Below are 16,074 nucleotides of genomic sequence, written 5' to 3'. Positions count from 1 at the left end.
TATAAAATGTTAATCTCTATATATATAAAAATCTCGTGTCACGGTGTTTGTGGTCGCACTCCTCCGAAATGGCTAGACCGATTTTTATGATTTTTTTAAATGTATATTTGTTAGGTATGAGAATAGGTCAACAAGTATATTTCATACCGCTAGGTGATTAGGGTATCTCTATCCAGAAAAAATTTTCTTTTATTTTTTTGAAAATTTCTTTTTGTATTTTTTTTAATATTTTGCATCAAAAAATACCTATAACCTCAAATTTTCACCTTCCTCCCCAACCCTCCGATTTTTTAATCGCGATTTTATTATTTTTGTATGAACAAATTTAACCGTCGTTCGTATTTCAAACAGAACGAAATTATTTATGTTGTTGAATGACAGATGGCGCTACGTCCGAGAAGAATTCAAGAGAAGCGTCACGTAATTTTGACATTTTATTCGGCATATCATAACGCAGTACGTGCAAAATTTTGTACGATTTATTTTAATTTATCTATTTTTGTGTGCGTGTATTACAGTGCACAATGCCAGCAAGACGCAAGGGGGGCCATTTGGGCCGTCGAACGAATAAAGCAACAAACATACGAAATAGAAGAGCAGAAAGAACAGATGAATAAATCCAACAAGATAACAAAAACGTGCGTGTGAGCATGTCGCAATTGCGTGCATCTCAATCACAAGTGGCACGATCTGAACGAAATTAACAACGACAATTGGAACGGAGCCAAGCGCGCCGGTTCGTAGTTAACACATGCAGAGCAAATGACCTACAACGCCAACAAGTACATCGAGAATTTACATCCGCTTCGTTCCTTCGTCTCGCATTCGAGTACGAGCCAGATATTGAATATTCCGCTCATCCGAATGTGCTGATTGATGCGGTGCTATGGACAAAGAATGTCCCCATTGTCATGCGCTCAAATTCAAACATGAGTCAGCCGGGATGTGTTGCGCATCAGGAAAAGTGCAACTACCAGAAATTGAGATACCACCAGAACCATTAAATGTCTTGCTCATCGGCACGGTTTCAGATTCAAACCTGTTCGTGAAGTCCATTCGCACTTTCAATTCATACTTCCAAATGACTTCGTTCGGAGCAACGGAAATAGTTCACAATACTGAGGCAAATGGTCAACAATTCCATTCTACGTTCAAAATCAAAGGCCACGTATACCACAAAGTAGGCTCATTGCTGCCAAACGCCAAACGAACCACATACATTTTTACAAATCTACTTCATGGGCGGTGAGGACATCAATCGTGTGGATGCACGTTGCGGCTACAATAACCTCAATTCGCCTAATGCCAAGCGCATCGTCGGCAAACTGGACGCCCTATTGAATGAGCACAATAAATTATTGAAATTCTTCAAAGCACACATGCACGAATTGCAAAGTGACAATCACGCTATTGTCATCAATCCTGATAAAACAAGAGGTGAAGAGCACGTGCGACGATTCAATGCGCCTGTTGTTGACGATATTGCTGGAATCATGGTTGGCGACGGCACATCGACGCGAGAAATCGTGATTCGAAGAAGAAACAATAATCTGGAGTTCATCGCTGAGACACACCGTTCATACGACGCTCTCCAATATCCGCTAATTTTCTAGAAGGGACAAGACGGTTATTGCATAAACATTAAACAACAAGATCCTATCACAGGTAATTCATTCATTATGAACATCATTACTCATTTTGAATTGAGAAAATGAATGGTTGGTGTTTTTTTGTTTTTGTCGGCGGTCATCATCTACAGCGCTCCATTCCTTTTTCTGTCATAGATCCCATCTCCCCACACTTACGACACATTTGTTATTTTTTATTTAACAACCAAAATATTCACTAGAAATAATTTATATGGCAGAACAACGTTTGCCGGGTCAGCTAGTAATTTATAAAAGAACGTCTCTCGACAATTTATGTCTGAAACGAATTCTACAGTTTTTTGACAAATTGTTCGGCGCGGAGCAGATACTTTGGAGAGACTGGTAGTTTTGGGTAGCCTCCAAGGCAGGTGAAGCAGAGGAAGAGCTGGCTGAGAGCAGCCTTCACTCTGTCCTGATAGAAGCAGAGGATTGAGAGGAGTGGGAATTCTTGATCGCTTAAAAGATGATAACATTCCAAGGTGGTCACCATCCTTTACCATGAGGGAACAACCAAGAACTAATAGGAAACATTGAAAATGTACAGATCTATTGTGCTTTTATTTAGCGACAATAACTTTACTGTTCACACGTAAGATTGCTGACTGTCGTAAATAATAAGCGAGACGCCATGTTGTCATTTTAAGGTAGGTACCTTTTGACAGGTCGTGAAAATCGGTTAACCTCAAAATGAGTTTGCGCGGTGTAGGTTGTTGTGCGGATATTGAACAAATCCCATCTGTCACGTGAAAATTCAGAAGCGAACTTTTTTGATTCATGCAAGCAATCTTGCAACTTGCACAAAAATACGTGTGTACACGTGGATTGTATTTTTATGGCCCCGGTAATATGTACTGTCAGCAGTAAATCCTTGCATTACAACTTTCATGAATAGTTTCGAGTCATCAGCAAACAACATAAACATAGCATTTTTAATTACCAATACTATGTCATTTATAAAAAACGTGAACAGTAATGGCCCCAACTTTCAGCCCTGAGGCACACCAGAAAATGTTTTAAATGTCATGTCTGTGACTGATAGCGGGTGTACGATACGTATTGTTGACGATTCTTAAAATAACTCCCGAATAACGCGAGAAATCGTTTAACGGCCTGCTCCAAATCCATGCTGCTCATTCATTATAAATGACCAGCGCCATCTATAGATTAATACTTGAGTCGGCAATGAAATGAGTCAATCCTCGGAAAAATCATGCTGTGCATGATTATCTCAAGAACTTTTGCTGGTGCATAGAGAATGGCTACCGGCATATAGTTTTCCACTGATGACTCCGTACTACTCTTATGAATTGGAGTAACCTTCGACATCTTCCATGCTTCCGGAAAGATACCCGTCTCCATTGTCAGGTAAAATATATATGAAAGTGGCCCTTGACAAAGTCAATAGAGCCCTTTAAAAAAATCTTGGGAGATATGCGATCCCTAAGAGCGGGTATTCTTATTATTTTTAATACATCTAAACACGTCACCCTCATCAATTAGGAAGATGTCAACGGATTGGACACCGCATGATCGTTTCTCTACATAATATATAAGAACGTGACATACTTGTTTCTCCGTCTAAACGCGCCCATTCATGCAGCGTCTCGAGACAATGGTGTCGCGTGTGAAACGGCTCAAAGATTAAAACATGTATTGCTAATTCCAACCTTCGATATAAGACTGCACCAAGGGAAGAAAAATAACACATTATACAATTGAACGAACCTGATGTATTGGCCTGTAATCTGAACCCGGTTGAGGATCTTCAACATCACATAATGGGTCTATTACATCTTCAATAATCTCGCGCTTGTTGACGGATAGTTGATCATCCGTCTCAGGTTTTATAATAGAGAGGTCCGCTAATAGATACTGAAAGAAACATTATGGTTAACACAGTAAAACCACTTTCACTTGAATGACTAATTATAGTCAAAATGAATTAGAAGATAACCTGCCCTAACCTAAATCACAAATGTATCGTAGGTAGCTGTCAAAATGTATAATCGAGTTATTTTTTAAATCAACGTTTAATATCATTGTATGTCTCTACGGAGTTTATAAAAAAGCAGCATATTATAATAATATATTAATCGTTGTTAGTCACAATACAGAGTAATTGTAAAAGAAATCAGTTTCCCAAAACTAACCTCGATATTGCCACTTGAAACGTCGGCATTCTCCTGCTTTATATGAGTGCGAGCTTCCGGGTTGATTGGGAGGCTAGTCTGCGTATCAAACAAAGGTTTGCCTTCTGTAGCAGACTGTTCTTCATCACATTCTCGCTTTACGTCCATTTTAATGGTAAATATGTCAGGAAGAACGTGACAAGCAGGATCCATTCGAGGTACATTAATTTAAGAGAAGTGTTGCCGCAATACGTAATTATTTATTATGTATGGCCGAAATACTGAATAGTCTATACCATGGAAGCGATTAAACAATAAACTGTGTTTTATAAGATTTAAGTTTTGTACTATTCTATTTGAGTAGTAGTTTTTTACCACTCGGGTTTTGCCTTTCGATATTTTCAAGCACTACACGTATTCACTAATGGCAAATACACACTAACAGCGTAGGTAGGTATACTGTTACATCCATGACTATTGAGACTCTCCCGATAGTCGTAATTACCTACGTAATTATTAGGTGTAACCATGTCACCTGACCTCCTTGTCAACAATGGGCGTACGTACGTTCAAAATTCCTAGATTAACTGTAAAAATATTCAACATGTACATAGCACGTAAGAATTATTGTTTATCTAATTATAATAATAGTACCTATGTCAGGGAAGAATGTGATTGTGCCGAATAAAATAAACGAAAGCCAAAGAAACTTAATATTCAGGAGTAGGTATGTAAAAAGAAAAGATGACGTCACTGCTCAATGTAAAAAGAGTACAATAGAAAAAATGGGTAGTACATAGTCGCGGGAGGACGTGGTATTGAGTTCGCGAATTCCCGCGCTAAAAACTTAACAATAAAACGAATTCAGATAATCAATAATTAGAATATAAGCGGTATAATTACATAACATTAGGAACGTAACAATAAAAGATTAATTTGGATAGGAACTTTTAAAAATAAGTTTCTTTGCGAAAATAACCGTTGAAATATAAAGCCACGTGTTCAACGAAGAAAGACATTTAATTTTTGTGAATCGCGGGTTCTACCTACATCCTGAGCTAGCCACAGGACCCGGGATATATCAATACATACACTGTTATTTTTAACCTATACCTATAATAAATCAATTAATACAATCAAGTAGGGACACTTTATTGTCTACCCATTCAGTCAAGGCTCAAGTAGGTAGTAAGTATAATGAACAAGACATTGTCAAAAGGCTATGACTTTTGACTCTGCCTTGTCTATCCGTGTATAGTGCAAATCACGCCCAATGTCCGTGTGCCTGGCTCAAAAAACCGGTGTCATTTTGTTTGTATTGCACTGACAGATATGTTCTTTTGCCGCGTTGATGATTAATATTGTATTTAACAACGTCTGTTAACAAAACTTGAAAATAGAAAAAATGCAGATGGGCATTTTGCCATTTGAATACCGAGATGCGCTGATCTCGTTGTGATTGTGGAAATGCTGGTTATAATTTTCGCTCCATTGTTTTGTTTTGACAATAAAACATATATAATTATTATTGAAGTGTGTCACCGTGTCAAGTTAGTGTTTGTATCTATTATTAATTGATATTAGTTTCGACGGTAAACACTTTTCAGTATTGTGGCAACACTTTTCTAATATTAACCTGAATGTATCCTGTCTGTCACGTTGTTCCTGCCATATTTACACTTAACATGGATGTAAAGCAAGAATGTGATGGAGAACACTCCAATATAGAAGGCAAGCCTTTGTTTGACACGCTGACTAGCCATCCGAACAACCCGGACCCTCGCACTCATGTAACGCAAGAGAATGCGGACGTTTCAAGTTGCAATTTCGAGGTTAGTTTTTGGAAACTAAGTTATTTTACAATAACATTAGATTGCGAATAACAATGATTGGTTTAATATTATAAACTGTGCTTTTTAACAAACTATGTAGGAACATAAGTTGATATTAAACTTTGTTAAAAAAAAATACATGTTTATACAATACAAATACAATACATGTGATATAGGTTAGGTTATCTACCTATTCATATTAAATATAATTATTATACATCATTGTACGGACGTTACATAAACTGGAATTGGTTTTAAAGTTCTATATATGCTTTTAATAATGCTTTTTTCAGTACCATAAGGCGGACCTCTCCGATAAAACATTCGATAATCAACCAGCTGTCGTCAAGCGCGAGATTATTGATGATATATCACACCCATTATATGATCAAGATCCTCAACAAGGTTGTTCGTATTCAGATTATAGGCCAATACATCAGGTTCGTTCAATTGTACGTAGGTATATGTGCCGTTTTCTTCCATTGATGCCGTCTTATATTGAAGTTTTGAATTTGTAATGCATCTTTGAATATTGATTAGGAACCATTATATTATAAGTCGGTCAAACTTGTTTCCTTTATTGATTGCGGAGTAGATTCGAGCTGTTGGCAATTGCTAAAACAAATATTTTGAGACAGTTATGAGTAGGTATATACATCTTTTGTTAAATCACGGAAATATATTTAAATATGATGATTTATACATCACATGCATTCGAATGTAAAGCAATAATTAATGCGATTATCTAAAATTGTGCTCAATTGTTTGGTGAATAAAATTAATCGCCCGTAAGTCATTTTTATGTTGGAAATAGAAGCATATTGTCTATAAAAAGAACTACTTGCAGCCATAAAATACCATAAACGGAAGCAATATCTACGTGAAATGGGGTGAGAATAGACCAATTCTATTGTCAAAACTTTTTGTAACATTAATGTAAGCCTCAAATTTACTAAATTACCTACCATGCTGCATGACAACATAAACTTAAGCATTCCAGCTAAACGGTTTGACAGGTCAAAACTGGCCTACTGCGCATGCGTTATAAATAAACCGGAATAGTTTTAGATTTAACGTTTAGTTCACTGTACCAGCAAACTTCAAACCATTTTCTGACCGTCAGAAGTGGTTTGGTTTGGATTTTTCTGTTCGTACACGTTTAGTTACTAAATTACTCGCCTTTTGAATAAACTACTCGCCTGATCCGAACCGGGCTTAAGGGTGTCTCCATGAGCGCAGCGATAAAATCAAACCTCATTGACGTGCCTATTCAATCGTGAAGACTCGACACCTGAATGGCAATTTTTGAACAAAGCGGTACGCAAACAAGAAGCAAAACGCAACAGTATTTTCAAAGGAGGCATAGTGCTTCAAACGGTGTCCAATAATATAACAAAAATACTGAATGCACATTTATGGTCGCGTAAGAGTTTGCATTATATTTTTGTCTATGCTCACATGACAGCTAGTTGGGGTTGTCATTAGATTTTCCATCCTGGAAATGAATATATCTGCCAATGGTTTCGATAACCGGAATCATTTCACATCGTCTTCATTTCGCCTCGTCTGTTATTTTGAATGGATCCGTCCGGTTACCAACGCTTAACAACTAAATTTCAGCGTGAATCACTTCCATTTTGGATACGTGTAAAATAACCTAAAATGTGGTAATGACATTATCATATTATTTAATCAGTACTTATTAGTTATCGCTGAATTCTTAAAACGATTGATTGTTAAAGAACATGCTTACTTCAATATTACCTTATAATAGTGTTATTACAATATTCAGTACCTACGAGAATGTGAACGGAACTTCCGATGTATTTTACAAACCTAATATTGCTAAAATATCTATGTTTCTGTATAACAAAACACAATAAATACTTAATTGAGAATTTAAATACAAAACAACACTTCCAACGGTAATATGTAAAAGACAAAAAACAATAAATAAAGAACCTTTCAACATAACGTTCCGACATGCGTCTCCGCGCCTCAACCGTCAAAGCTTATGAAACTCAAAAGCCTCCGCCACTTTCAGACGCGATTGTCAAAATCTAATTAGAAATTAAATTTCTCATACATTCTAATCACTTTCTCATATAATGACTTCGATACTGGTTCGTAAAAAATTGCCCTTCTAGGTGGTCATAGTCCAGAAACTTTACATTCTTTATGTCGTTTGATTTTTTTTATGTTAGTGTAAATATTATGATTGATTTATGTTTGTATTTTATTTCTTGACAGACTCCGCTCGTAAACCGCGACATGGATTGTATGATTGCACCTGATATCTTTGAGAAACAATCTGCACAGTCGTTTGGTGAAATTGAAGTGCAAGAAATGGACATCAAAAAGGAAATCGCGCTTACTTCTGCGAAACGAGTCCGTCTGAGGTTGAACAGGGCTTCATTTTTCGATAGGAATTTTGTTTGCAACGTGTGTTGTAATTTTTTTTCATCAGCGCACATTTTGAAGTACCATAAACGTATGCACGATGCGTCGCTGACTTTAGATGAAGTGGCTTTTCCATGCGCACAAGCCGTCGACCAAAGCAGTCACTTGTATGAAAAGTTTGATGCTTCAACGTTTGACAGTGGTTCACAGGTAACCCATATAATATATATGCTCATTTGATTATTGTTGTTAGGTATATAATGTATTGTAATATATTGTCATCTGATACGTATCTGTATACTATGCTAAACTTATATATATATATTATATTGTAATACAAAATGGGTATCATCCAGCGGCAAAGGGTGTAAATAGGCTGCTAATATTCAACATAAATATGGTGCACACAAAACTTCTTCGTTCGTATCTACGTATTTATTTTCTTTGAACTAACACTAAAATAATTTACTGATAGTTTTTAAAATTTAACAAAATCCCTGTGAAACTAAGCCTCAATATGTTATTATATCATACAGAATTTTTGATATTTTATAGATGGAAGAATATTTTTTATTTATTTTGGTTTGGTTTAGGCAAGGTTTAATGCATTTAAAAATAATCTAACCCAGCCATCTGTAATATGTACTCTTAATTGAACTAAAACAAACAAGAATGACCGCAGGAGTGCACTATTTTGTCGGATTGCCCATAACATTGGAATGTCGTTCGGTGTTTATACATTCACCTGCCAAATTAAGTCATACATAGGCGACCAATTATATTGAGGAAAGAGCTCTTAGAGACGCTTTCTGGCTAATCGTAATGATGATGCTGTTACATAATATGAATAATGTTGTCATTTTCAGAAGTGTAAAAACGGTCTGATGAATATTAAGGATGAGGGAGTCATCATCAAAGAAGAATTTGTTGAGAATGCAATTCACCAAATTAATGCTGAATTAACTCAACCTGGCTCTTCTAATCTACAATACAAGTTATTAGACCAGGTAGGTTTAATTACATATTTGTTTTTTTTTGTCCGATGACACTTTTAATTGTAAAAAAGAAATACAAGTGATATTTAAATATTTATAATATTAATACTTTCGACCGTAGGTACTTGATGGAATTTGAATTTAAATTCTAATAGATTCAAGCTCTGTACTATTCCATTTAAGTCGTTTTTTGCAACCCGGGTTTCGCCTTTCGGCATCTTCAGGCGTCGTGTACACTCACCAAAGGCAAACACACACTGACAACGAACACCCTTAACTCTACCTTATGTAGTAAATTTATTATAATAATATGCTGTCCAGTGTATTGTTATTAATAAGATAGGGTTTTTACTAATTAGGTTTTTTACTGACACTTCAGCTATTCATAATTTGTTTATTGTATTTTTGTTGTAATTTCTGACTAAATAGGTAGGTAATGGAGTTTTTACCTACTTTATTGTATTGATTTACTATATAAGGTAGAGTTAAGGTGTTCGTTGTCAGTGTGTGTTTGCCTTTGGTGAGTGTACACGACGCCTGAAGATGCCGAAAGGCGAAACCCGGGTCGCAAAAAACGACTTAAATGGAATAGTACAAAGCTTGAATCCATTAGAATTTAAATATTTGTTTTTCGAAAAGTCGATACCTTCATGGCATTAACATTTTAAAATGATTTCGGGCATGTGGCCTTAGTATTGTCAATTAAGCAAATTCTGGGCGCGCAATTTGGACTACTTTTATTAAAGCACTGTCGGTCGTAAAAATACGGAAAATTTTGGCTTCTAATATGTTAAATGATGCTGGTTTATCAGCTTATACCAGTGACTTCACAAAGCTTCACAGGAAGTAATCCCGAGATATCACATCGCACAACCCTGTATGCCAATTGACAGGTCCATTTCTCAAAATCAAATTATATCCAAATCTTGATTTAAATAAGACAATGTAGCTGTATGGCACATTCTGTTAAAATCACCGTTCTTCCGGATAAATCCATATTTAAAAAATATATTAATCATGGTTCGACATTGATATGCATTGACCATAACATTAGTTTTGCCCCTATTTTTGAATACATGTTCGAAGATGCCACCAGCGTGTAAACCGCACCAAACGGTGAATTTGTGGATGTAATGAATTCTAGGGAGTCTTCTGGAATGGTCTTTTTCCGTGTGGGCAATTTTCCCTATTAACAAACCCGTTAAGCAAAAATGAGCGTCATCGCTAAACGCAATTTATCTAAAAAATGCAGTTATAAGTTGCATTAACTGACAACAGATTTTCTAAGTAAATATGGATAATTTATTAGCGTTGTTCGAGCGTGGTTCTATTCATGAATATTTGCCGGGCGAGGTATACCGATCATTAGGTATGCTCACATACTGTAGATTAAAGTTTAGAAAGGATCTTTATTTAGCTACATATTTTTTGGAAATCGATTATACCACCGGTTTTGTGTGAAAGACTTGTCTGACTTTGAAATTTGATGAATAACAGGAATGTAAGTATATTATATATAAATGAAACTGATAGTTAATATATTTGATTGAGAATTTTTTATAATTTAATTAGAAACGAGAAAGGGCGAATCAATATGTCAAGCAATCTGGGATCTGATTTTGACAGCTGAAAAATAGACCACTAGTTGCTTATGCAAAAAGTTATGCATAGGCTTTATTAATTTAAAGATGGCGGTGGCTTACCTCATTCGGTGGGTCTCCTTGTTATTAATATTTTTTGTATTTCCACTTTGCTAGTGTTAGATGCTAATCTTTTTTTTATATATATATATTAATACCTTTTAGAACTCACGTGCGTGTGGAGTCCTTTATTTCGGGTACCTTTTGTGATCAGGAGAGAGACATTTAGGGGGTTGTGTTACACATTATAACGGGCACAAATATTAAATTGATAACACACCTTTTTATTTTATAATTCCGCGCAGAATAATTTATCACGCGCTGGTTCACTTTTTATCAACAAGGAATTGGTTAACTTTAATTAGGTTATACGGGTCGCTGATTAAGATTATTATTAACACCGTAACTATAAGAGGTATCACTTTTATTAAGATAGGATAACTTTTGTTTGATTAATTTTTACACGAGAACACTAAACTGAAACGAGTATTGGGCGTCCGCCGCGCCGCGGGATGACCGGGGGTTGTTTATGTCGACTTCACTGTCGGATCGGTACTGACCATGTTCATTTGATTTTTTGAAAGGGCACGATAAGGGAAGCAATATGAGGGAGGTGCGGGGTGGTTTACTTGAGAGATTTTTGAAACTCTATGTGGTAAATTTAGCTTTCTCCGTCGAGGTCGGATGTATTTTACCAAGAAGGGCAATCAGGTGCCCATTCATCGGTTTTGAAGGTACGTGCGAATGCGCGTTTGTTTTTGGCAGATATCGTTTGTAAGGCAGAGCTTTTCAACTTTTGTCAGTATGTCTATTGTTATTTTTGGTAAGATTTCTGATCTGGAATTTGAGACATTATAAAAATATATAAAACCGTTTTATTAATATTTATTTTCTTTTCACTGTCATGTTGTGAACGTCTTATGTTAACAATTTGTAATGATCACTGTATGTAAAAAAATATGATTTTTATCATAAATGTCAAATAGTGAGTGCAGTGTAACGTATCGGTTTGACAAAATAAAAACACTTTCCAAGAATTAACTGTCAAAAGACATAGTATCAGTGCTATATTAGGGAACACAATTACATTTCATGTATTATATTTTATATTTGAATATACCTTTCCTATTTTTTTTTGTAGTTTTCTACTCAGCAATGTTTTGCAGTACGTCAGAGTGAACCATTGGACATTGTCAAAAAACATTCGGTTGACAATAACCAGGGTGAAATTAAAATAGCACATGCAGTCAATAAACACAAAAAAATCATGATACAACATTCGGAAATAACTATCGATGAACAGAATATCAAACATGAATTTCAGAAATTATACTTGCCAAAGGAGGTTCTAATTAAGTTGAGAAGGGTTACATATTTTCCACGAAACTTTGTTTGCAATCATTGTTGTGGAGTGTTTGAAACTGTAAATCATCTAAATCATCACAACGCTTCATGCGTGAAGTCTCAGCATCTTAAGTCATACAAGACACATACTGGTAAAAAACCACATCAGTGCGATGTGTGTTTTAAAAAGTTCATCACAAATAGTGATCTCAAAATACATAAAATGACACACACTGGTGAAAAACCACATCAATGCGATGTGTGTTTTAAAAATTTTCTGCAAATTGGTAATTTAAAAACACATCAATTGACACATACTGATGAAAAACCACATCAGTGCGATGTCTGTTTTAAAAAATTTCTGCAAATTAGTAATTTAAAAACGCATCAAATGAAACATACTGGTGAAAAACCACATCAGTGCGATGTGTGTTTTAAAAAGTTCATCACAAATAGTAAACTCAAAAGACATAAAATGACTCACACTGGTGAAAAACCACATCAGTGCGATGTGTGTTTAAAAAAATCAATCACAAATAGTGAACTCAAAATACATAAAATGACACACACTGGTGAAAAACCACATCAATGCGATGTGTGTTTTAAAAATTTTCGGCAAATTAGAAATTTAAAAACGCATCAATTCAAACATACTGGTGAAAAACCACATCAGTGTGATGTCTGTTTAAAAAAATTCATCACAAATAGTGAACTCAAAAGACATAAAATGACACACACTGGTGAAAAACCACATCAGTGCGATGTGTGTTTAAAAAAATTCATCGCAAATAGTGAACTCAAAATACATAAAATGACACACACTGGTGAAAAACCACATCAATGCGATGTGTGTTTTAAAATTTTTTTGCAAATTTGTAATTTAAAAGCACATCAATTGACACATACTGGTGAAAAACCACATCAGTGCGATGTGTGTTTTAAAAAGTTCATCTCATATAATAAACTCAAAATACATAAAGTGACACACACTGGTGAAAAACCACATCAGTGCGATGTGTGTTTAAAAAAATTCATCACAAATAGTGCACTCAAAATACATAAAATGACACACACTGGTAAAAAACTACATCAGTGCGATGTGTGTTTTAAAAAATTCATCACAAATAGTGAACTCAAAATACATAAAATGACACATACTGGTGGAAAACAACATCAGTGCAATGTGTGTTTTAAAAATTTCATCACAAATAGTAAACTCAGAATACATAAAATGACACACACTGGTGAAAAACCACATCAATGCGATGTGTGTTTTAAAAAGTTCATCACAAGCAGTGAACTCAAAAGACACAAAATGACACACATTGGTGAAAAACCACATCAGACCGTATCTTTTTGAACAAGAAAAACATCAAAACAGCTTGACAGGGCTGGAAAATAAATTATTATCTTTCCTAGTATCCAAGAGAAGACCATCAAAATTGAATCAAGCGATATGAGTCGATCACCATTCATAGTTTTAGCAACTAGTCGATCCTTCAAAAAAAAGTGTGGCTACCCCTGCTCTAGAGATACCAGATATACAATGAATGTAAGAAGAAAAGTGACGGCAAATATTTTTCGATTACGAATTAGTTATTTACGAAGTAGTTATTATTAGCCATTAGCTCTGCAATTAAATAATGTAAGAGCGAAACTACCACGCCAGGTTTAAATATAAAAAAAATATTTCATGATATCTCTAACAGCCGTAAGCATATTTTTGGTGCGAATGCGCCAAATATTTTTGCAAAAATATTCATTCCGATATGAAGAATTAAAAAAATGGAACATTTACATCAAAATTGAAAACACTGTTTCTTTTCTCCCTGTGAGGTCTGAAAGTTCAATCTATAACCTAAATAAGAATGTTTACGAAAGTTTTAATAGCATATATGCTAAGTTTGTTGGAGGCAAGCGATTAAATTTCAGTGTAAGGCAATACTACCAAAGCCGATGTGAAGCTGCAGCTGTCACACACAATACTGCTCTCCCTTGGACTGCGCTTCATAAAACACTTTTTAATAAAAGTCCTGGAAAGTATACAAAAATGATGGAATTTTCACCAAAAAATAGTAGGATAATTGCGTATCTACCAAAAAAAAAGAATGTATTAAACTATATTTCTAAAAACCCCGATTATGGGAAATCTGCACAACAATCAGACATGGATAAGGAGACATTTAATATGGCGATCAACACAACAGACAAGATTTTATATGAATTGTGTATTACCTGAACTCGTTAATCCTAAACTAACACGATCGATGGATATAGGAAACCCTCAATATAAATATTTGGTGCTACGAATAGAATTGCTAAGAAGAGTATAGTTAAATTATAAAAAAAAAAACAATTTTAATAGTTATTTTTATACATTACATACCGTTTAGTCTATACCTACACTAATTGAGGAATTAATTATTAATTTTATATACACTAATGTTTCAAAATCCTCCGCGGCGACCAAAAAGTACTACCGTCAAATGCACGATATAATATAGTTTCTAAAATCTTAATTTTTGTTTACTGAATTTTTTTTTAAATTCGTGCCTTGACAAATTTAATATTCATTGAATTGCTTTCTTTTTTATTGCAAGCATAGTTTTTAAGTCATGTTTTTATAATTTTATAATCTAATAAAAATTTAACAATAACAGAATTTTTTCATGCCAGCTTGTGAACGTTTTAAATTTATAATTTGTAATGTAAGCTCATGAAAAATAATAAAATTATATTATTTTTCACACTTTCGTATTTTTTTTTGGATTCATACACCGAATTTGCTGTAGGAAAATTATATATTATACATAATATTTGAAATACCTCAGAAACATACATAATAGACTTTTTTTTGAAAAATATTTGTACTGAATTTGAGCCTACCATTATATGATAGGTTCAAGAAAAGGTATCACTTCTACTATTTTTATTCTTATAGTTTATTAAACCTATTACAAAAATTTATAAAATTTATTAGGAAAAAAATATTATTTATTAAATAACTACTTTCTAAATCTCTGATTTCGTCTCCAACTCGGTGGGCTCAATTAAAATTGGTACATATATATTACCAAAATTTTATTATTTACCATTAAAAAATCAGCGTATAATTATGGTTTAGATACATTGATTAAAACACAATGATGTAAGTACCTATAAGCCTACATTTTAACTATTTCAAAATTAAAGGAGGTAGTTATTTAGGTATATTAACATTATCGATGAATTAAAAAAGAAATATTGACTAATTAAAAAAATAACATGTGCCAACCCTTGAAAAGCCACGGTTCGCTTTAACGTGCATACCTATAGTATAATAGTATAATAATATTTTGTTTCCGACTGATTTTTTTATTAAAGCGCAAAATAGCTCGCTGTCTGGGGCTTATGTCGCGATTGAAATTGGGATTTGAATCTAACGTCTATAAGCCTTTTAAAGAAATTGTCGTTGGCTGTTCCTAGCCAATTTGCTCTGGATCAATGGGCGCTATTGATAGACATGACATGACTCACATGAGTTAGATGAGAGAGGCATAGATATAAGTTTCATAGTATTCAGGATAATATTAGGAGATAATTAGTGATTAAGGCGATTCAGTCAAGAACGGTGTGAGCTGCGCTCAATCATCGTCTGTCCTCCGCTGTGGGCAGTCGGAAGTGGTCAAGAGGCCCGAAGCCACGTCGTTTAGCGGTCTGAAACGTCACATTTGTTTGGCATCAACTAAAGCATCTTTTCGGTTGCAATGCAGTATCGCTCGCAACTGATATGACTCTCTCCGATTACGATAAAACATTTTCTGTGAACTATTTTTTTTGTTGTACGAGAGTGTGGGTAATCAATAAAATAAGAAATAATATATAACAGGGGTGGCGAACCTTTTTATGTACGCGTGCCAAAATTTCCCAAATATTATTTATCAATTCTCAGACGTGCCGAGTATTTTTTCATGAGGAAAAATATTTTTTAAAAATTCTATTAAAATAATGATGATGTTCTAGATACTACTCACAGAACATAGCAGACATATTTATTTATTTATTTTAGTTGAATAATAAATAAATACCACTTGTGTCACGTTGTT

The 16,074-nt window shown here is 34.5% G+C and overlaps 1 protein-coding gene and 1 long non-coding RNA gene across 2 annotated transcripts; one reads left to right on the top strand and one right to left on the bottom strand.

Moving 5' to 3' along the window:
* Positions 1-224: 224 nt before the first annotated feature.
* On the bottom strand, positions 225-4,017 carry LOC147077493 (uncharacterized). The gene is made up of 3 exons (XM_085941616.1): positions 3,800-4,017; positions 3,375-3,521; positions 225-1,609 (listed from the first exon to the last, which is right to left on the bottom strand). The coding sequence occupies exons 1-3, from the start codon at positions 3,989-3,991 to the stop codon at positions 1,403-1,405; spliced, it is 546 nt and encodes a 181-aa protein (XP_085797742.1). The 5' UTR covers positions 3,992-4,017; the 3' UTR covers positions 225-1,402.
* A 1,399-nt stretch (positions 4,018-5,416) lies between these two features.
* Positions 5,417-14,086, top strand: LOC147077492 (uncharacterized). Its single transcript, XR_015069839.1, has 5 exons — positions 5,417-5,610; positions 5,904-6,050; positions 7,861-8,220; positions 8,877-9,017; positions 11,787-14,086. It is a non-coding gene; the product is annotated as an uncharacterized LOC147077492 (long non-coding RNA).
* The last annotated feature ends 1,988 nt before the right edge of the window (positions 14,087-16,074 follow it).

The sequence above is a fragment of the Rhyacophila brunnea genome, unplaced genomic scaffold (assembly GCF_057557595.1).
Source record: "Rhyacophila brunnea isolate RB1 unplaced genomic scaffold, BYU_Rbru_1.0 scaffold_13, whole genome shotgun sequence".
Lineage (NCBI taxonomy): Eukaryota > Metazoa > Arthropoda > Insecta > Trichoptera > Rhyacophilidae > Rhyacophila > Rhyacophila brunnea.
Note: the sequence above shows the minus strand (reverse complement) of the source record. Positions and strands in the feature narration are given on the sequence as shown.

Coding starts and splice junctions, on each gene's coding strand:
- LOC147077493 (XM_085941616.1), bottom strand. CDS start 3,991: ATGGATCCTGCTTGTCACGTTCTTCCTGACATATTTACCATTAAAATG. Junction 3,522..3,799: donor TTTCAAGTGGCAATATCGAG/GTTAGTTTTGGG, acceptor TGTTTCTTTCAG/TATCTATTAGCGGACCTCTC. Junction 1,610..3,374: donor ATTACAGGCCAATACATCAG/GTTCGTTCAATT, acceptor TGTCCCTTCTAG/AAAATTAGCGGATATTGGAG.